Source organism: Fragaria vesca, linkage group LG3 (assembly GCF_000184155.1).
Source record: "Fragaria vesca subsp. vesca linkage group LG3, FraVesHawaii_1.0, whole genome shotgun sequence".
Taxonomy (NCBI): Eukaryota; Viridiplantae; Streptophyta; class Magnoliopsida; order Rosales; family Rosaceae; genus Fragaria; species Fragaria vesca.
In genome coordinates, this window is record NC_020493.1 from 1,079,313 (window position 1) to 1,100,465 (window position 21,153).

At 40.2% G+C, this 21,153-nt stretch overlaps 4 protein-coding genes across 4 annotated transcripts; 2 read left to right on the forward strand and 2 right to left on the reverse strand.

The window, feature by feature from the left end:
* The first annotated feature begins 238 nt into the window (after nt 1-238).
* LOC101291499 (probable xyloglucan endotransglucosylase/hydrolase protein 23-like) lies at nt 239-1,501 on the forward strand. The gene is made up of 3 exons (XM_004293320.1): nt 239-581; nt 693-886; nt 987-1,501. The coding sequence occupies exons 1-3, from the start codon at nt 303-305 to the stop codon at nt 1,372-1,374; spliced, it is 861 nt and encodes a 286-aa protein (XP_004293368.1). The 5' UTR covers nt 239-302; the 3' UTR covers nt 1,375-1,501.
* Nucleotides 1,437-3,464, reverse strand: LOC101292093 (probable xyloglucan endotransglucosylase/hydrolase protein 25-like). Its single transcript, XM_004293322.1, has 3 exons — nt 2,937-3,464; nt 2,301-2,494; nt 1,437-2,121 (listed from the first exon to the last, which is right to left on the reverse strand). Exons 1-3 carry the CDS (start codon nt 3,210-3,212, stop codon nt 1,716-1,718), a joined length of 876 nt encoding a protein of 291 aa, XP_004293370.1. The 5' UTR covers nt 3,213-3,464; the 3' UTR covers nt 1,437-1,715.
* Nucleotides 3,465-11,612: 8,148 nt separating this feature from the next.
* LOC101292381 (cysteine proteinase inhibitor 5-like) lies at nt 11,613-12,126 on the forward strand. The gene has a single exon (XM_004293323.1). It carries the CDS (start codon nt 11,659-11,661, stop codon nt 11,989-11,991), a length of 333 nt encoding a protein of 110 aa, XP_004293371.1. The 5' UTR covers nt 11,613-11,658; the 3' UTR covers nt 11,992-12,126.
* A 68-nt stretch (nt 12,127-12,194) lies between these two features.
* Nucleotides 12,195-16,093, reverse strand: LOC101292671 (disease resistance RPP13-like protein 4-like). The gene is made up of 4 exons (XM_004293324.1): nt 15,981-16,093; nt 15,777-15,873; nt 13,359-15,163; nt 12,195-13,270 (listed from the first exon to the last, which is right to left on the reverse strand). Exons 3-4 carry the CDS (start codon nt 15,145-15,147, stop codon nt 12,456-12,458), a joined length of 2,604 nt encoding a protein of 867 aa, XP_004293372.1. The 5' UTR covers nt 15,148-15,163; nt 15,777-15,873; nt 15,981-16,093; the 3' UTR covers nt 12,195-12,455.
* Nucleotides 16,094-21,153: the final 5,060 nt, after the last annotated feature.

A 21,153-nucleotide genomic window follows, 5' to 3' on the forward strand; every position in this document is an offset into this window, starting at 1 on the left:
TGATGATAATCATTTTGGGGGGTTTGGATGTGGTTTGGTAGTGCGATTCTGGACAGCTAACAGTATACTACTTTTTATGTAAGCCGCCAACAACTGTCCACAGCAGAGTTGACGGAACCTTCGTTCCAAACTTCCCTTCACTCTTCCTCCCAGTCCCAGCTAGCTGAAGCGTATGCCCAATTGCCCATGCATCCTCTTCTATATATATCTAGCCACCTAGCTCTTCTTTTACTTCATACTCATCCAGCCTTCACCTTCTTCTCTCTTCATTACCACTTCATTTCCAACACTTGTCACTAGCTATGTCTTCTTCCACTACTTCAGTAGCGCTGCTGATCATTCCTCTACTTGTAGTTAGCTCTTTCATGGTTGCCTCTGCTGGTAACTTGAACCAAGACTTCAAGATTACATGGGGCGACGGTCGAGCCAAGATACTCAACGACGGTCAACTTCTTACTCTCTCCCTCGATAAAGCCTCTGGCTCTGGTTTTGAATCCACAAACGAATATCTCTTCGGCAAGATTGACATGCAGCTCAAGCTTGTTGCCGGAAACTCTGCTGGCACCGTCACTGCCTACTATGTATGTCCATCATCTTATATTCTGTCACTTTGCTTCAACCTATCCTGCATGTATCAGATTCTTTTTGGGAAATCGAGTTCTTAATATTGTTTCTTTAATTAACTTGTGCAGTTAAAATCAGAGGGGTCTACATGGGATGAGATAGACTTTGAGTTCTTGGGTAACCTGAGTGGCGACCCTTACATTCTTCATACCAATATCTTCAGTCAAGGCAAAGGAAACAGAGAGCAGCAATTCTACCTCTGGTTCGACCCAACTGCTGATTTCCACACCTATTCCATTCTCTGGAATCCACAGCGCATTGTGTAAGCACCCCATGCCACTAGTCCGAGTTATATCACACTAGCTGAAGTGACATCTTTCTGTATTATTCATTGACTAATTACTAGCTGTTACGTGTTTCAGTTTTTCTGTTGATGGCACTCCCATTAGAGAGTTCAAGAATCAAGAGTCCAACGGTGTTCCATTCTTGAAGAGCCAAGCGATGAGAATACACTCGAGTCTCTGGAACGCCGACGATTGGGCAACAAGAGGTGGACTTGTGAAGACAGACTGGAGTGCAGCTCCTTTCACTGCCTCTTACAGGAATTTTAACGCTGAAGCTTGCATTTGGTCTTCTGGAGCATCTTCTTGCAGTTCAACTAGTGCTAATGGCGATTGGCTTTCACAAGAATTGGACAATACAAGTCAAGAAAGGATGAAATGGGTGCAGAAGAACTACATGATCTACAATTACTGTGCAGATGTCAAGCGTTTCCCTCAGGGCCTCCCTGTGGAATGCAGCACTTCCTAGAGAGTTTGAACTTGTCAATTCATACACCAATTCTTTCATTTGTTACTGTAATCGTTCAATTTATTAATAACTGTTCTGTTTTAAAAGTGATCCAATCAATACAAATATTACAAGAAGTTCATCATATATATATACTTACATCGGGAAAGTACAGCACGAAACGATAAAAAGACTATGTTACATGAGAAACTTGTCGACACAACATGCAGTCTACCATGATTCCATGACACCCCTACTTGATCTAAATATAAGAACAAGAGAGATACTACTTCTCTTTTATATACTACCTACAATACATAAACATATAATGGAAATTCAGAGCGCTATAGCATGAGGAAATTTTATTTTCGGATTTCCTCGGATACCCTGCTGCATTCTTTAGGAAAACCTTGGGGAAACCTCTTTGTGTCTGTGCAGTAATTGTAGATCATGAACTTCTCTTGCACCATTTTCAATTTTTGCTTACTTGCTAAATCCATTTCTTGTGAGAGCCATTCACCTTTAGTGGATGGTGAAGTGCAGGAAGATGTTCCAGAGGACCATATACAGGCATTGGCGTTGAAGTTCCTATAAGAAGCAATGAAAGGTGCTTTTGTCCAGTCTGTTTTAACCAGACCACCCCTTGTAGCCCAGTCATCTGCACTCCAAAGGCTAGAGTGTAATCTCATGGGCTGGTCCTTTGGGAAGGGAACACCAATTGACTCCAAGTTCTTGAACTCTCTTATGGGGGTGCCATCAACATAAAATCTATCATGGGGAAAAGTGAACCATGTCAATAGGGCTTAGCTATTAGAATTCCAGAATGTTAAGGTTGAGAACTTGAGATGCAGAGTCAAAATGAGATACTGTGATAAGTGGTATCCAACTTCAGACAATTCTAACTCTCTATTTGGTCAAATGATTGTTTCAGTTTGACGGCTACTTACACAATGCTCCGAGGGTTCCAAAGAATGGAATATGTATGAAAGTCGGTAGTTGGGTCAAACCAAAGATGGAATTGTTGCTCTCTATCGCCCTTGCCTTGGCTATACACATTGGTGTGGATGGTGTACGGATCACCACTCAAGTTACCCAAGAACTCGAAATCTATCTCATCCCATGCTGACCCTTTTGAGGACAACTGCAATCCCACACACACAAACAAAATATGGTATCCCTTAGAATATTACTACATTTGGGCGTAATCACGGTTAAACCTTTTCATTGATAACTTGCAACTTATGTTATCAAACTATCAATTTATAAGTTACTTTAGTTAGTACTGCAGTTGATCAAATCACGAAAGCACAATAAAAATTAACATAACTAAAACTATTAATACTATTAATTCCACACAAAGAAAATATAATTTAGAATATTACTACATGTGCGCCCAATTTACCGTGAAAAACATGTGCCTAATTTACCGTAAAAAACATGTTATGTTACGATATTAAAGTCAGTCAAAATATCACTACTTTAGGTAGGATTTAGTTTTATACTGTTCTTTAGGTAGTGGTTTGGTATGGTGCATAAGATGCTAGGCAATTGATTATGATCAAAACACTAAAAATGGAACTTACATAATAGGCGGTGACAGTGCCAGCAGAGTTTCCAGGGACAAGCTTGAGCTGCATATCAATCTTACCAAATAGATACTCATACTTGGACTGGAATCCTGACCCTGAGATTCTATCGAGGAAGAGTACAAGAAGCTCGTTGTTGTTTAGTATCTTGGCACGGCCATCACCCCATGTAATCTCAAAATCCTGATTGAAATTACTAGCAGAAGAGATAACAGCCATCAAAGAACCAATGAGAAAAGCAATCGAAAACACCAGGCAGTATCTGCTAGCCATTGCTGATGTCTAGTCGTCTAGAGTTGGATTTTGACAAGAGTTGGTAGTAATGGAAATGAAAGGAAGCTGGGGAGCTAGCAATGCGTATTTATACGCGGGCATTGATATTCAGATAAACAAACAGCTGGCAAAGAAAGGTAACCATACTGTCGTCAAATTATCAATGCAGCATTTAGCTAAGCAAGACCAGGCTATACAGGACAAAGTTTTATTCTGAAATACAGGATCCAAGAGTTTGCTGATGTCTTGCCTCTGCGCAGCCAGTCAGCCACATCACAAAGTTGGTCATCTTTCTTAAAATCAGAAACACCGCCAACGGGAACATTTGAAGAATTTGATTTGGGGTGTGGGGAGGTGGGGAGTGTACGTTTGCTAAAGAAAACCTACCCCAGTGTATTGGGACAAGCAAGGACAGATATATACGAACTCTGATTGCTGAGCAGTTAGCAACCTGTCTGCGTTTGATATCAAGAGGGGTATACGGTGGACTCGGTGTGCACAGTGCATGTTTTTAGGCTGCAACCGACCACCGATCAAACTCATCACAATTGCTTATCAGCTTCAACCGACCACCGACCTCCTGCTAAGGTTACCTTTCTATCTCAAAATATAAGGGGTAGATGGGCAAATCCATATCAGCACACATTTGCTTCAACAGTCTCTCACTGATGATCTGCACTCTCCTGCAAGAGAATATGTTGGGGCAAGTTCCCTTCGGAACTCTTGCATGTTTACCTCCGTATAAAAAAAGTTCCAACTAAAGTTCAGAAAATAACGACATATGTGAATAAAGTGATCAAATTAAAAGCTACAAACAAAATCAAATAGAAAGCATTAAGACAGATTCAACATAAACTGAAACACGGGAATGAATCCTGTTATTACACTTTTTTTTTTTTGGGTAATGAATAATTCATTAAGGGACAAAGCCCAAAGACCAAAGCAAGGGCTACTGGAAAATATTACACTGGCTACTGGAAAATATTTAGACTAAGGAAGATGACATAGTTTTAATCCTCAATATCAACATTCTACAAATATAAATTGGCTGTACCTGCACAATTCATAGCTACATTGGATATGACACTGTTCTTCTAACAATGAAAGTCAGTCTTATATATGATGCTTCTACTGCGTGTTGTTTTTCTTTAGTAATAATAATTTAGAAGCCGATTGAGTAAGGCCTCAAATCAATTTGAGGACATCGAAGAGGATTCCTTCTCCTTGAGGACATCCACTTTGTTTAGGGGATTGGGAAAGTCCAACGTGATACTAGCAGATGACGTGAAATCCGCCCACAGTCCTAAAGCAGGTAACTTCATCGATCTCTCTGATGAAGAGGTTAGGGTTCTTAGGTTCAAACCCTCCAACATCCCTTTCGGGACAAGGAAGCGAAGAAAAACCTCAAACGATGGGTCTTGTTCCAATTCCAAACCCCCATCTTTTGCATGTGAGATTTGTGTAGAGGCCAAGCCGGCACATGAGTCGTTTGGTATCAAAAACTGCAGCCATGTTTCCTGTACTGATTGCGTGGTGAAATACGTGGACTCTAAGCTCCATAGGGTGCCTTGTACCCGATTGCAAAGGTTCACTGGATCCCGAACATTGCCATTCGTTTCTGAAACCGGAGGTGTTTGAAAAATGGGGAAGAATTTTGTGCGAGGACATGATTATTGGGTCTCAGAAATTTTACTGCCCCTTTAAGGACTGCTCCGCAATGTTGATCGACGATGGTGTTAAGAATAAGGACTAGATGATTCGATGATATCTTGTATTTAATAGAGATTAGCTGTCAATTGTGATTTCTTTCCTAGAATAGTTCCTACAAGTTAGGATCATCGTTGTAGCTTCTGTATATATTGGCATAGCCATTGATTGAATGATATACACAATATTCAGACTCTTCTCTATTCTTTTATGGTACCAGAGCAGCGTTCTTGAGACCTTGATATTTCACTCAAACAATCCTCATGGCTGGCGATGATGAATCAAAGTCCCCCGAAATTGTGAAGGGATCAGAAACTTCCAAAGCTGCAGCACCATGGGAGAACTCTAATCACCCGCTCTTTCTACCACCATTCAGACCAACCCGGAGCTATGTTGGTTTCTGAACCTCTGGCGGAGGACAACTACTCAACCTGGGCATCGTCGATGATGATGGCCCTCCATATCAAGAACAAGACAGGATTTGTTGATGGAACCCTAAAAAGGCCAACTATCAACGCAGAAGAACGCCTTCAATGGGACAGATGCAATACTCTTGTCAAAACTTGGCTGATCTCTGCTATGTCAAAGAACATGTCCAAATCTGTAATCCATTGCAAGGAGGCTAGAGGTATGTGGCTAGAACTAGAGGATCGTTTTAATCAAACAAATTCTGTTGCCTTGTTTCACATAGAAAGCAGTATACACAAGTGTGAACAGGGAAGCAATTCGGTCACCACCTTCTACACAAACCTGAAAGGGATGTGGGATGAAAAAGATGCCTTATGCTCTTTTCCTTCCTGCACCTGTGAAGCAGCTGCTGAGATTAAGACATTCATGGAAACACAAAAGACAATGAAGTTTCTCATGGGTTTGAATGAGAGTTTCGAACAAACCCGTAGCAATATAATTGGAATGGATCCTTTGCCAAGCTTGAGCAAGACATATGCCATTGTACTTCGACAGGAAAAGCAATCGGAAGTTGCAGCAGACAAGGCTACTGCAATGCCAGAATCTGCTGCCTTCTCCTTCAAGGGTTTAGGCCGAGAGACAAGTCTCACAGAGAAGGAAGCTGCTGACACCTCCGTCAATTCTGTTCGGAGAGGAAATCGAGATGTCCGTCGCCCAGAAGGAGGAGGCAGGTACTGTGAGAAGTGTGATATGACTAATCACAGTACGAAATATTGCAGAGCTCACATCACATGTTCTTACTGTGGTATGAAGGGGCACTCTCAACCATATTGTCGAAAAAGAAAGAATGACATTACAAATGGAGGGTTACAGCAGCCTAAAGCGAATCATGTTGGTACACAGAATGGCGTCACAGAAGGGCAAAGCGATGGTTTTCCTTTCTCAAAACAGGAATGTCAACTTTTACTTAACAAGCTCATAGCCAAATCACAATCAACTTCTGCCAATTTGGTCGGTAATATTCAAAACTATGAAGAATTATCGGGTAAAGTCCATCACCTCTCACAAAATAGCAATGAGCCTTTCTGGATTTTAGATAGTGGTGCCACTGATCACATTGTTTGTAGTCCTAATCTCCTCTCTTCTTATAAAACAATTCCTCATCGTTGGGTCAAACTTCCTGATGGCACTTCAGTGCGTGTTACACACATAGGCACTGTCACTTTTTCTCCTCATTTTATCCTCCATAATGTGTTATGTGTGCCACAATTTTATCTCAATCTCATATCAGTAAGCAAACTAGGATTTGATTCCCTATATGTCACTCTCTTTCTAAGGCAATTTTGTTTCATACAGGACCTACGATCGGGGAGGATGATTGGGACAGGAACTGAGCAGGAGGGACTATACCGCCTCAATTTCCCAGGGAAAGCAACATGCAATGCAGTCCACATTAATTCTGATACTTTGTGGCATCAACGTCTTGGTCATCCCTCGCCTAAAGCATCTTCTTTATTTCCTTTTCTTTCGAATAAGTCTTGCGATACAAACTCATGTTCTGTTTGTCCTCTTGCTAAGTTAACTCGCAAACCATTTCCATTAAGTGTTACTCGTAGTTCTTCCAGTTTTGATTTGATTCATGTTGACATTTGGGGTAGTTATAAAGTTCCAACTTATTCTGGTGCAAAATATTTTCTCACTATTGTTGATGATTATTCACGGAGCACTTGGGTTTATTTGATGCAACATAAGTCTGAAGCACGACCTTTACTCATCAACTTCATCCTTTTTGTTGAAACACAATTTTCCAAGCATGTCAAGATGGTTAGGAGTGACAATGGTGTAGAGTTTAAAATTCCCAATTTTTTATTCCTCTCGAGGTATCGTTCATCAGACGAGTTGTATCAACACACCACAACAAAATGGTGTGGCTGAACGCAAACATCGTCACTTGCTCAATGTTGCTAGAGCACTTCTTTTTCAAGCACATTTGACGAAACCTTTTTGGGGGGATGCTATCTTAACCGCCACCTACTTAATTAATCGAACTCCGACTCCTAACCTTCAAGGACAAAGTCCATTCGAAAAACTTTTTGGTCATCAACCTAGCTATTCTCATCTTAAAGTTTTTGGATGTCAATGCTTTGTGTCAACGCACCCATCTCGTCCATCCAAATTTGATCCCAGATCTGTCGAGTGTATCTTCCTCGGATATCCAAATGGAAAGAAAGGATATAAAGTGTATAACTTAGTCACCAAGCAGATTCTATATTCAAGAGACGTTGATTTTCTTGAAGATGTGTTTCCATAACAACACAGAGTGGAGAAGTCTACGCAAAACTCTGATTCCCTACCTTATCCAATTGTTTCAAAATCCCCACTTTTTGACCTTGAGCCCAATCCTACAATCTCTCCAGAATCTTTTCCTACACTTACTCTAAACAATTCCAATTCCACCACCTTACCTCATTCTTCCGCTGATGACTCATTGAATCCCATCACCACTAATTCTCTATCTTTTTCATCTCCTCCATCTTCTCTAACTTTCCCCTCCAACTCACCGTCTACTATTCCTCTTGAAACGGAGCCCACTCATTCTTCTCTTGAAACACAACACACTCATTCATCTCCAACTGAAGTCCAGAACCCACGTTCTCCTCCTCAACCACCAGTCCGACGTTCTACTCGCACCACAAAGATTCCTACGGCACTGCATGACTTTCATATTGAGGCGGCCCTGCCATCTCGTTCAGTCCCCTCATCCTCTTCGGCCGAGGTCGTCAATCCTGGTATGGCTCATAGTCTCTCTAATGTTCTCTCTTATACCCATCTCTCTAATCCTCATCGAGTCTTTACTGCTAACATTAGTTTGCACAGAGAACCTTCATCCTTCTCACAAGCAGTAAAAGACCCCAAGTGGAGAGAGGCGATGCGACTAGAGATTGAAGCCTTGCAGTCCAACAAAACCTGGAGTTTGGTGGCTCCTCCGGCACACAAACGACCCATTGGATGTAAGTGGGTGTACAAGATCAAGCTCAATCTAGATGGCACTATTGAGCGTTACAAAGCACGCTTAGTGGCCAAGGGATATAGCCAAATTGAGGGACTTGATTACAGAGAGACGTTCGCTCCTGTTGCCAAACTCACAACAGTCCGTGTCTTATTAAGCTTGGCTGCACAGCAAAATTGGCATCTCCATCAGTTAGACGTCAACAATGCCTTCCTCAATGGTGATCTTCATGAGGATGTTTATATGCAATTGCCACCCGGATTCGAACGAAAGGGGGAGCAACATGTTGTCTGTAAGTTACATAAATCGTTATATGGCCTAAAACAAGCCTCCAGGCAATGGTTTTTGAAGCTATCGGCCGCTCTCAAGGCAGCCGGATTCCGAAAATCATGGTCCGACTATTCTTTGTTCGTTCGAAATCATCATGGCACCTTCACTGCTCTTTTAGTCTACGTGGATGATGTGATTCTCGCCGGGAATAGCTTAGATGACATCACAAGAACTAAAGCCTTCTTGTCAAGCCGATTCAAGTTGAAGGATATGGGAAAATTAAAGTATTTTCTTGGATTAGAGGTGGCACGGTCAAAACAAGGTATTGCATTAAGCCAGCGTAAATACGCACTTGAAATTTTGGAGGATGCAGGATTTTTGGGAGCCAAGCCTTCACGGTTCCCTGTTGAGCAGAATATATGTCTTACGCAAAGTGATGGAAAATTGCTGCATGATGCGTCAAGATACAGAAGACTAGTTGGGCGCCTCATCTACCTTACCATCACAAGGCCTGACCTTGTATATGCAGTACATATTCTTAGTCAGTTTATGGACAAACCGAGAGAGCCTCACTTGGAGGCAGCTTATCAGGTATTGAGATACTTGAAACAGACTCCAGGACAATGTATCCTCCTACCTTCTAGTGGATCTTTAGAGCTAACGGCATATTGTGATGCGGATTGGGCAAGGTGTAAGGATACGAGAAGATCAACTACGGGATATTGTATCTTTCTTGGAAATGCTCCAATTTCATGGAAGACAAAGAAACAAAGCACGGTCTCTCGTTCAAGTGCTGAGGCTGAGTATCGCTCCATGGCAACAACTTGCTGTGAGGTAACATGGTTGTTATATATTTTACGTGATTTGAATGTTAGACAAGTACGACCAGTGAATTTATATTGTGATAACAAGGCGGCAATTCACATAGCTTCTAATCCTGTGTTTCATGAGAGAACAAAGCATATCGAGATTGATTGTCATGTGGTGAGGGAAAAAGTGCAAAGGGGAATGATAAAGACACAGTATGTTAAGACGCAGGAACAGCCGGCAGACATCTTCACGAAGCCTCTGAGCTCGAATCAATTTGCAATGTTGTTAAGCAAGTTGGGAGTGATCAATATCCACTCCAACTTGAGGGGGAGTGTTAAGAATAAGGACTAGATGATTCGATGATATCTTGTATTTAATAGAGATTAGCTGTCAATTGTGATTTCTTTCCTAGAATAGTTCCTACAAGTTAGGATCATCGTTGTAGCTTCTGTATATATTGGCATAGCCATTGATTGAATGATATACACAATATTCAGACTCTTCTCTATTCTTTTAGGCAGAGGCAGTGAGGGGATCCGAGTGCCCTAATTGTAAAAGATTGTTTTGTGCGCAGTGTAAGGTCCCTTGGCACGCCCAACTAACTTGTTTTGAACACCTTTACGATCACCAAATAAGATGAAATTTTACAGAAGTGATCTACATATATACATCTAAATATTGAACGGTGGAGATGTTGATATGTGATTGAAAAGTAGGTCTAATGTTTGATCCCTCATATATGTCAAAAGAGGGGATCCCTTAGTGAAATGACCCTTTATCCTTCTGAATGGCTAATCCTATATTGTTTTGAGTAGCTTTGTTAAGTATAAGGGTACAACAACAGGTTGAAACTTCTGAATTATATATTTCATTTTGGATAAATTACTTGCATGCAGGTGCGGAACTTATTTCAGCTTTCATTGTGGACGAATGGGTTGTACTTATTGTGAAAATTCCAAAAGGAGGAGGGATGGTCGAAGTGTAGGCTTCTTAGTATTCTTGGAAGAGTACAAAAAGAATCACCGGGATGAACTTTTTATTAAAGATACTGCTAAACATGTTCTTGAAACATATAGATCAATGTCTCTTCATGAAAAGAAACCCTATGAGAACACAGAGATGGTACCGTCTAGGATTCTCATAAAGCCAATCAAGCCAACATAAGAAGAAAAGAAGGATAGTGGATGAGTAGAATGAACCCATATGAGTTACTTATTTGATGCCTACATACTTCTTAAACTCTTTTGTCTCATGGTTATTATTTGTTTTTTCAAACAGTCATGGTTATTAAAGTTTATTTATAGTGTTACTTCTATGATTCAGTATTATAAAAAAAATGAAAATTGAATCAAATTCTTCATTGAACTCGATCTCCTTATCCATGTATGTGAGTTGACGCATATGAGAAGTATTTTGAGTTGCCAAATATTGAAATTGCGGGTTTTGAGATGGTTGTTCTAGATCAAACACTACAGGGAAAGCTTCCTCTCGACTTCTTATTGTGCAGCACAAATGGAAAGTAAAATTTCAAGACAAGTAACCATGTATGATAAGTTCCGAGCATAAAAGGTGGCAATCCTACATGAGCTATATAGTAAGTTACTAACTTACTATAATAATATTGGACCGAATCGACTAGTTGCTTAGACATAGTAGCTAGCAAAATCCAAAATTCGAAGAAGAAAACATTTGGATAACGAATACAGTCACGGACTCCATAATACTTTGTCCCTTCCAAAACAATTGAATAAAACCATGAGCCAAAAAACAACTGTAGGGTCTCCCTTATTCCTTTGATCACAGTATTTGCTGCCCGTGAAAGGTCTGGTGGCAAATATGTAAATAAATAACCCACTAACATCCTTCAAATTCCTCAACTACCCCAACTTTCCCGCCCTGAGACGTATTCACCACACCATGGCACTACCGTAATAGACACCAAATCCAGGTGCACTTAACAGTCCCGACGGCGTCGTTTAACCTGCGCGACGCGACAGGCTGGATATAACCCACTATCAAATTCCTTAACTACCCCTACTTCCCGCCATCAGCCGTATTTATCACACCCTTGGCAGGCCCGTAATTAAAACCAAATCCAGGTGCAATATTCGAGACCATCTAGAGCCTTCCCCCGACTCCCCATTACTTATCTTCGCAGCGACCACCCACCTATTTATAAACCGTTTTCTCAATCTTCCTCATTTCGAACAAATTCAACACCTCAAACCCTCAACGGTCACGATGCGTCCATTCTGCCTCCTCGCAATCCTCGCCGTCCTCCTCCCTCTGGCCGCCGCCGTTCCCGGCGGATGGAGCCCGATCAAGGACATCAACGACCCCCACGTGAAGGAGATTGCCGAGTTCGCGGTGTCGGAGTACAACAAGGAATCCGGGAAGAAGCTCGAGTTGCAGCGCGTGGTGAAGGGCGAGACTCAGGTCGTCGCCGGCCAGAACTTCCGGCTCCTCCTCGCCGTCAAGGATGACACAACGGCGGCCAAGTACGTGGGCGTCGTGTATGAGCGTGTTTGGGAGCATACCAGAAAATTGCTCTCATTTGATCAAGTCAAGAAATAATATCAATGTATGTATGTTGATCTAATCCAGTTGGTGATTAATTCATGTTTATTTCTAGTTCACTGTGTTTATTATTTTTTTCGTTAATTTTAATAATGAAAATATAGAGATTATTTAAATGTTTGAGATTCAGATAGATATTGTTCTTGATTGTCTGGGAATTTTGTGCATCTAATTTCGTTGTTCTTGAGATTTAGAGAGTTGTTGAAAGATAGAGAATTGACTTCATCAACCATTTACGGCCAGAAGGTGCATACATCAATTACAACCAATACATCGCAAATAATTAAGTACATGACGAGCAAATTAAACACCAATATTGCACACAAAATCCTATAAATATATTTTCCCTATAAAACAAATTTCAAGGCTAGGAATAGAGGTGCAATATGCTCATGAACTCACCATTCACCAACGACCAAAGCTTAATTCCATAGTGATTTTTCCTGCCTGATAATGATCCATCACTTTCTCCAAACCCCTCCCTTGAAGACATCATCGATGGGAAAATTTTTCAACTTAGGACATTTGCTAATCTCCATGTAGCGCAATACTGGCAAAGCCTTCTGCAAGTCATCCCAGTCTACGTCTAACATATGTAGCAACTTCAAATACAAACCTTCAATTTTCCAACTGCGGTTGTGCTTGTCCGTTAGGCTTTCAACTTCGCAATCCTCGATAGAAAGGTAATGCAACTTAGGAAGCCTTGACTGTCTGAACCAGTTTGGCATTTTTGTGGCGTGGTAATTCCTGAGATACAGCTCCTCTATCGCTCGAGGCAAGTCCAGCTCATCTATCATATCAAGCCTCTCTCGACTGCGTGCTTCTGCAGCATCAATAGCTAGAACCTTGAGGTTCTTGAGACTTGATAAGCTCTTCTTTTCTTCTTCGGAGATATCATCCACATCACATATTGCAATTCGAAGAACTCTTAGCTGCACCAGTTTTCCGAGCTCAAGAAGGGTGCAACCCTGTGTTTTAGCCCGACTTACCACCCTGAATCCAGAGAGTTCTTCAAGACAAGAGAGGCTCCCTAGGTTCTGAGGCAGGTGCTTGATTGGACATGATCCAATGTCCAAGACAACAAGCCTCTTCAAATATGTGATTTTGGCGGGGATTTTGCCTAATTTTGTGCATCCGTTCAATACCAAAACCTGAAGGTTAAGGAGTTTCTTGATTGAAGATGGCACTTCCAGTAGTTCCTGAACTCCACTGAGGTTTAGACATGCTAGGCGTTTCAGAGAAGTGATCATGCCCAAGAGTTTCTCCACACAAATCCCTGTTCAACAGTAAAAGCAAGATTTCAGACACACAAAACACTTCAAGACAAAACTAAACAACTTATCAACCATGATATCACAGTGTACCTGAAGAGGCTGTGTTGCTATCTTCAACACTCATCACACTTAACTTCGAGTTAGACAAGTCCAATACCCTGAGTGACTCCAGAAACACAAATTTCATGCTGAAGTCAATCAATGAAGGGCTTGACATAAATAAAAGCACCCTCAGTTTGGAATTTCTTTTCCATTGCTTCTTAAGCTCAGCTGTCATGTCTTCAGTAAGACATAACCACCGAGAATCTTCAATCTTTACCTGCATACATTGTGGGCTGAAGTTGCAAAATTTCTCCTTTTCTGCAATCCTGGTTATCAACTCCCGTACCATATCATGTATTTTGAACTTTAATATCCTTCCATCATAACCTCGGCGCTCCACGACTTCTAACAGGCATCTGTTTGCTAGTCTTGCCAGATTTTCATATCCCAATTCTGTATTGGAGTTGCTTTCCTTGCCCCGGATGAGTCCCTCTCCGAACCACCAGTGAATGAGCTGATCAGCTTGTATCTCAAAGTCTTCAGGATAAACAGAAAGACACAACATGCATTGCTTCATATCGGTTGGAAGTTCATCATAGCTCAACTGTAGACAAACCATAACTGCATCTGTTTTTCCCTCGGTAATCAAGGAGTGGAATTTTTCTTTTGTCTTGGTCCACTCAGAAAGACGATCCCCCTCCTTGGCCATACAGCTTCCTACTGTCTTGATTGCCAGGGGAAGCCCGCCACATTTCTCCACTATAGCCCGTCCCTCCTTCTCAAACAGCTCATTCGGGCATTTTCCATCGGTTAATGGAAACGCACATATGCTGAATAATGACCAGCTATCCTCTAAATTCAGTTTAGGGGGCTCAAGTATTTTCGAGTCTTGGTGCACCATAGCTCTTGCGACTTCAATAGACCTAGTAGTGATTATGATGCAGGTGCTTTTATCACCCTTTGTAGGTAGTGAGTCATAGAGGGCCGTCCAAAATTCGACCAAGTTGGGATTAGACCACACATCATCCATGACAATGAGATAGGCTTGACCTTCAAGTCCTTGTCTAAGGGTGGTGAACAAGTTGTCAGAGTTGGAAACATCCGGTAGCCGCAGATTTGCCTTCTCCAGCATGCACTTCACAATCCGCTGCTTACTGAAGTTCTGCGAGACAGTCACCCAGATCATCTTGTTAAAGTGAGATATAACTTGTGTATCAGTAAAGAACTTCTTGGCAATGGTGGTTTTGCCTAACCCCCCCATCCCAACAATGGCCATAGAGTTGAGTTTCCCGTTGGTGCTGCCAAACATCCGCTCTTTCAAAACTGCAATGTGCTTCTCCAATCCATAGGTCTTAGACGGGAGATAGTTACTTGACATGAATTCCCGATCACTTCCACTCTGGTCTGCATCGCTTTCACCACCATGAGTTCTATCAGGCGCTATAGAGTTTGCCATTTGCAAATGTTTTCCCAAAACTCCACTTGCTTTGTCCATTTTCGAATTGATATCTGCCAACTGCTTCCCCACTCGACTTGAGAATCCCATATCATGAAAACAGCGACGTATGAAGAACTTGTTTTCCTTGTATATCTCTCGAATAAGGCAATCTGTCAATACATCGTCAGCTTCATCAACTACTTCTCTTAGTTGGCTCAAGGCACCCTTGACCATGTCATACTTGCTCTGAAGATTCATCGAGTTGGCAAGGAGGTCATTTGTAGTTTCTAACCCTTTCTTCAGTTGCTCAAACTCGTCTCCAAAATTTGCTATCACATGAGCTTCGTTCAAAATGGCCTTGTATACTTTGTCCACCATAGGACTTAACAGCGTCTCCATTGCTCTTGCTTGTTCTCTGTGTCACATTTTACACTCAATCAAATAACTTGATGAAGCAGAAACATACAGCGTGCGTGAAACTACATCTAGGGCACTTTATTGTATATGCGAAGTATCAAAATTAACAGGTTTAACAAAAGTGATATGTTCTTCGAAGATATACAACTACATCTAGTGCATTGATTCGATATAAATTGAAACGGTGTCGGCAATTTATACGATATAAGCTCTCAACCGGTTTCCGATACGATCCGATACAAACATATACGGCAATTTAATTTATACGTTTCTGCGTATCGGGTCATAGAGAAATCGTAACTCTTAATGAAAGAAAAAACTTGATAGCTTTGCATAGGCCATCACTGTCAGCTCTCAGCTCTGTTTTCGAATTTGTTGTTCACGTTTTAGGTGTCTACGCATATGCTGATATACATCGTTAACAACAAATCTTTTTCCACAGATGCAATTCTTTTACTCAATTCAGCAACTTAAATCAATTAACAACATAACGATCACAAATGTGCAAAACTAAAATAGACAAGAATAGTAGCAACAACTATTGGTGAATAATAGTAGTACTTATGTTATCTACTATCACAATAGAAGATACGATTTGAGAGCTTACCTACCTTAGTATGGCTTATCAAATGGCAGTCTCGATCATCTCCGATCTGTCCGATAGAGTTTTCTATGTCCATGCTCCATTTTGATCCCGATCCGTCATCCCTGGCGAGTTGAACAGAAACTTGGTTATTACGAGATGAACTTGTATGGGGCTATATATGCATGCGCATGTGTTGATAGATACTGCAGACGTAGATATCTAGATATACCGGGGTTGGAGGGGAAGAAAGTTGGCCTGACATTTACGGCGGCTGCATCTGCGACATGACTATATTGCTATACAGTGGCTATAGTCGTCGGTAAACTAGCAGGTCTGATCTTTCAGTCATGGAAACGGTTTACATGTGCGGTCCGCAGCAGAAGGGGCTCCATAAATTGAATGTTTTAGTGCTGTGCTACGTACTAGTGGAATGATTTACTGGCCGCCTTATTGAAAAACGAATATACTCAACTACTCAAGTTAGTGACAACAAAGATAAGATTGACGGATGCAAAAGTAAAGTGGCTTTAATATTGCTTTGGATTGATTTCAATATTTACTTTTGGTGTGCTATACTTTTTCACATAATACAAATGCAAAATAAGATTTTATTAGTTTTAGTTTTGAAAATTATTGAAACGAACACTTTTCTTTTAATGTAGAAATTACCATTCTGAATTGAAACCCATTGAACCCTTCGTCGGTTCCGCCCCCTTCGTCGGTTCGTCCTAGGGAAATCTGGGTTCTGAAATTACGGAGGGGATTGCTATAAAGTATAAACTATATTTGTAAGTGTGAGTCTGATCACCCATGAAAGTGAACTTCCCATTGACCATATATGTTGCGGCCAAAGCCCTAGAGAGGGTGCAGTCGCCTCCATGTCAAGTGCAGCGGGTGGTAGTATCGGTTTGGGGGCAGTAGGGCAAACATCGTTGTTATAGAAGATCACGGAGCATGCCTTCAACATACCAACCAAGTTCTGCACATCATATTCAAAAACCTGTGTCATTCAGTTCTCACTAGAAACTAGTTTTAGCATTTAAATTATTTATCTGATAAAAAAATATCCATTTAAAATTCACGACTTTACATATAATATCGTAGACCAATTTCCACATTATTTGAAACTTTTGAATAGAATATAACAGCTAGCTAACGATAAGTATCGGTCCTCTTTTCAAAAAGATTCATTTTGATAAAAGTAGTCCGCTTTCCCTTTGCATTTTACAACTGTATTCCATCGATCTTTACTATACAAATCTATAATCAAATAACACTTTAGGAGTTTAGGGTAGAAGTTGAACCACGTTTTTCATGCTTCTGGGGCATAGAATTTTATAAGTGCTTCAATAATTAAAGTTAGGGTTCTTCACTTTAATGCATCATGCATCAACAGAAATAAAAAGTTTGAGAGCAATCTGTCCCGGGGGAGAGGAAACAAAAAAGAGCAAAAGTGTTGTAGAGATGCACGATGACTGAAATAGCACTACGCATTACGTGAAACACGAGCGCTTGATTAACGAGTTAGATTAGATAACACACATATATATATAGTTACCTGGGACAGAAACACGACCAAGTTGAACAGAAACTTGGTTATTACGAGATGAACTTGTATGGGGCTATATATGCATGCACGAATGTGTTGATAGATACTGCAGACGTAGATATCTAGATATACCGGGTTGGAGGGGAAGAAAGTTGGCCGGACATTTACGGCGGCTGCATCTGCGACACGACTATATTGCTATACAGTGGCTATAGTCGTCGGTAAACTAGCAGGTCTGATCTTTCAGTCATGGAAACGGTTTACATGTTTGTAAGTTTGTTCATTGATTCGATATAAATTGAATGTTTTAGTGCTGTGCTACGTGCTAGTGGAATGATTAACTGGTCGTCTTATTGAAAAACGAATATACTCAAGTTAGTGACAACTTTTAAGATTGATGGATGCAAAAGTAAAGTGGCTTTAATTTTTTTTTTTTTTTTGTTTTTGTTTTTAGAAGAGGCTTTAATATTGCTTTGGATTGATCTCAATATTTACTTTTATACAAGATCTATCTAAAACGAAAGTGTTTTTGTTAAAGGAAAAATTGTCCTGTCTAACCTTTTAAAGAAACAAAAGACACAATTGACTAGTTGTTTGCACTACTAACAAAACTTACAACCCTATCTCTGATAAGAGCAAGTCCACCCCAAGTGAAAAAGCCTGACCCAGGCCTTCAGCCACCTCAAATGAAGACCCAACAAAAAAAAACCAAGTCCACCCATAATTTATTTTTAACCCAGGCTTTCACTGGGTCTTCACCTGGGTCAGACCTATGACCCTGGTCTTCATTTCTGAAAACCCGGGCCTTCGTTTCCAACTTAGCCCAAAACGCGGGGCCCTGCAGACATCACCCATGTGCAGCTGCTGCAGAGGTGAGGAGAAGACGCGCCACATGTGTGCGTGAGACGCACGAACAGCAACCAGAAGACGCGTGAAGCCCAGCGCGCCAATTTTTGTCATCTTGCGCGGAGTCCCAGCCCCCCACACGCCACACGTCAGCCCTAGAGTTGACCTTTTGAATTTTCAAACCTAACGGTCAGTTAATCTGCACAGTTGGTTTACTTTCCAAAAACAAATCTGACGGCCCTGGAAAACCTACCTTTGTAATCATAACGGTCAATTGTTTTTTTTAATTAAATGAATTAAATTGAATGCAAAATGCTACAAAAAAATCCCAACAATAAGAAAAAAATTTAAAGAAAAATATACAATTCCCTATAAATACATATCACCCTCCTCTAGCTTTTTCATCCCACACAAAAAATTGTGATCCATAGTTTTATAGCTATTTTCTTTCATTCTCCTATAGTTTTAATCTTCTTTTTTGTTTCGATTCATGGCCGGTGTATCGACTTTCAATAGAAAACTCTGGGAAGCCAATGAAGACCTTCAATTGGGCAAGTCGTGGAGATTTGTTAGCCACAATTTTTTTTTCTAGGTTTTGCATGTCAATTTAAGTCATTTAATAAATAAAATTAATTTTTATGTCATTTTTTAAATTTATTTACCTTTTGTATAATTTCAATACGTTATTCATAATTTTAGTAACACATAAAATTATTATTCACATTCAAAATATCTAATATAAAATTCAATAAACAGTCACCGCCACGTGTCGATCCAGAAATAGAAATCGTGGGTGGAAACTGCAGCTCAAAATCACTGTCATGTGGCGACCCATGTCTCGCCCATGACCCAGGCCTTCCCAACAAAGACCCAGGGGGTGGACTTGCTCTAACGATGGGTATGCGTACCTTATCCAGTCCCGCCGCCATGAAAGTGAACTTCCCAGACCATATATGTTGCGGCCAAACCCCTAGAGAGGGTGCAGTCGCCTCCATGTCAAGTGCAGCGGGTGGTTGTACCGGTTTGGGGGCAGCAGGGCAAACATCGTTGTTATAGAAGATCAAGGAGCATGCCTTAAACATACCAACCAAATTCTCATAATAGAATTTGTGTCATTCAGTTCTCACGAAAAACTAGTTTTAAATATCCATTTAAAATTCATGACTTTCCAAATAATATCATAGATCAATTTCCACATTATTTGAAACTTTTGAATAGAATATAACAGCTAGCTAACGATAAGTATGGATCCTCTTTTCAAAAATATTCATTTTGATAAAAGTAGCTTTCCCTTTGCATTTTAGAACTTTATTCCATCGATCTTTACTATCCAAATCTATAATCAAATAAAACTTTAGGAGTCTAAGGCCCAGTTTGGTATTGAGTTTTGGAAATTAAAATCACTTATAATCATAATTTTAAATAGATTTTATGTTTGGTAAAATTTTAAAACATGCTTATCTAAAACTTTTTAGTTTAAATAACCACGATTTTAGAAAGTAGGTTAGGAGTTGCTTATTTAAAACTGAGTTTTAAAAAAATTGAGTTTTTAAACCACGACAGCAAACTAAGCCAAGGTAGAAGTTGAACCACGTTTTTCATGCTTCCGGGCATAGAAGTTTAGAAGTGCTTCAATAATTAAAGTTAGGTTTCTTCAGTTTAATGCATCATGCATCAACAGAAATGAAAAGTTTGAGAGCAATATGTCCCAGGGAGAGAAGAAAAAAATGCAAAAGTGTTGTAGGGATGCATGATGACTGAAATAACACTACGCATTACGTGAAACACGAGCGCGTGATTAACGAGTTAGATTAGATAACACACACATATATATTTGCTTCCAGAGTGGGATCCCTCTTTGAAATTAAAGTGCGAGACTCCTTATTTCGTTCACTTTCAGGTCGTATTTCCACATCTCAACCGTACAATGTCTAAAACACAATGTGTAAATCATTCATACAAAGTTTCATCAAATTTGAAGATCATTTGGGTACCGAATTAGATTAAATAAATCAACAGAACAAAAGTTGTCCAAACTGAACCGTTCGTGTAAATTACGATTACGAAAGCCTAAATGATCTTCAAATTTGATGAAAATTTGCATGAATGATCTACACACTGTGTTTTAGACATTATACGGTTGAGATGTAGAAATACGACATGAAAGTGAACAAAATAAGGAGTCCCGCACTTTAATTTCAAAAAGGGATCTCACTCTGGAATGACACTATATATATATATATATATATATAAGTTACGTCCAACTGGAAGGCATGTAGTTTTCACATGTTCTTATATCATTTGTACATTTTTTTATTAAATAAGAATAAGCTTCTTGGTTACATCATAAATAAAATAAAATGTTACATAATTAAAAAAATAAACAGTTCTAAGAGCGAGGGTAGCCACAGAGTTGGCTTGATATATTATTGAAAGCTGAGGCTGAATAAGAACCAGTAATATATACACTTGATTAACATAAGATCATGCTTTTACTTAGAGTTTTTTTCACCAACAGTCCCTCAACTCTGGTGCACCTACCAATGTGATACCCCAACTCTTAATCGTACCAATGTGATACCCAGTCCCTCTTAATCGTACCAATGTGATACCCCAACTCTTAATCGTACCAATGTGATACCCCAACTCTGGTGCACCTACCAATGTGATACCCCAACTCATTTGTGGGAGTTTTTTTCACCAACAGTCCCTCAAAATGAGATGTTCCATATAAATTTCTATATTTATTCTGTTAGTTTAACAAGTGCTAGGGTAAAAATAGAAAATGAGATTGATCTAGGTTTTATCAGATTGTGGTCGACTGGTTGGCGGTAGTTCTTTAGTTTAGATAAGAGACACAAATTAAGGAGTAGGGAGGGAAAATTGGCGCCAAAATTGGAATTGTTGGGTGTCTTTCTCAAGGTAAAGGGCGGGAAAAACATTGCTCCTCTCAGATGGGGGTTAATTTTGTCTTTTAACCCTCTTTGTGGGCCTCACGTACTTGCCA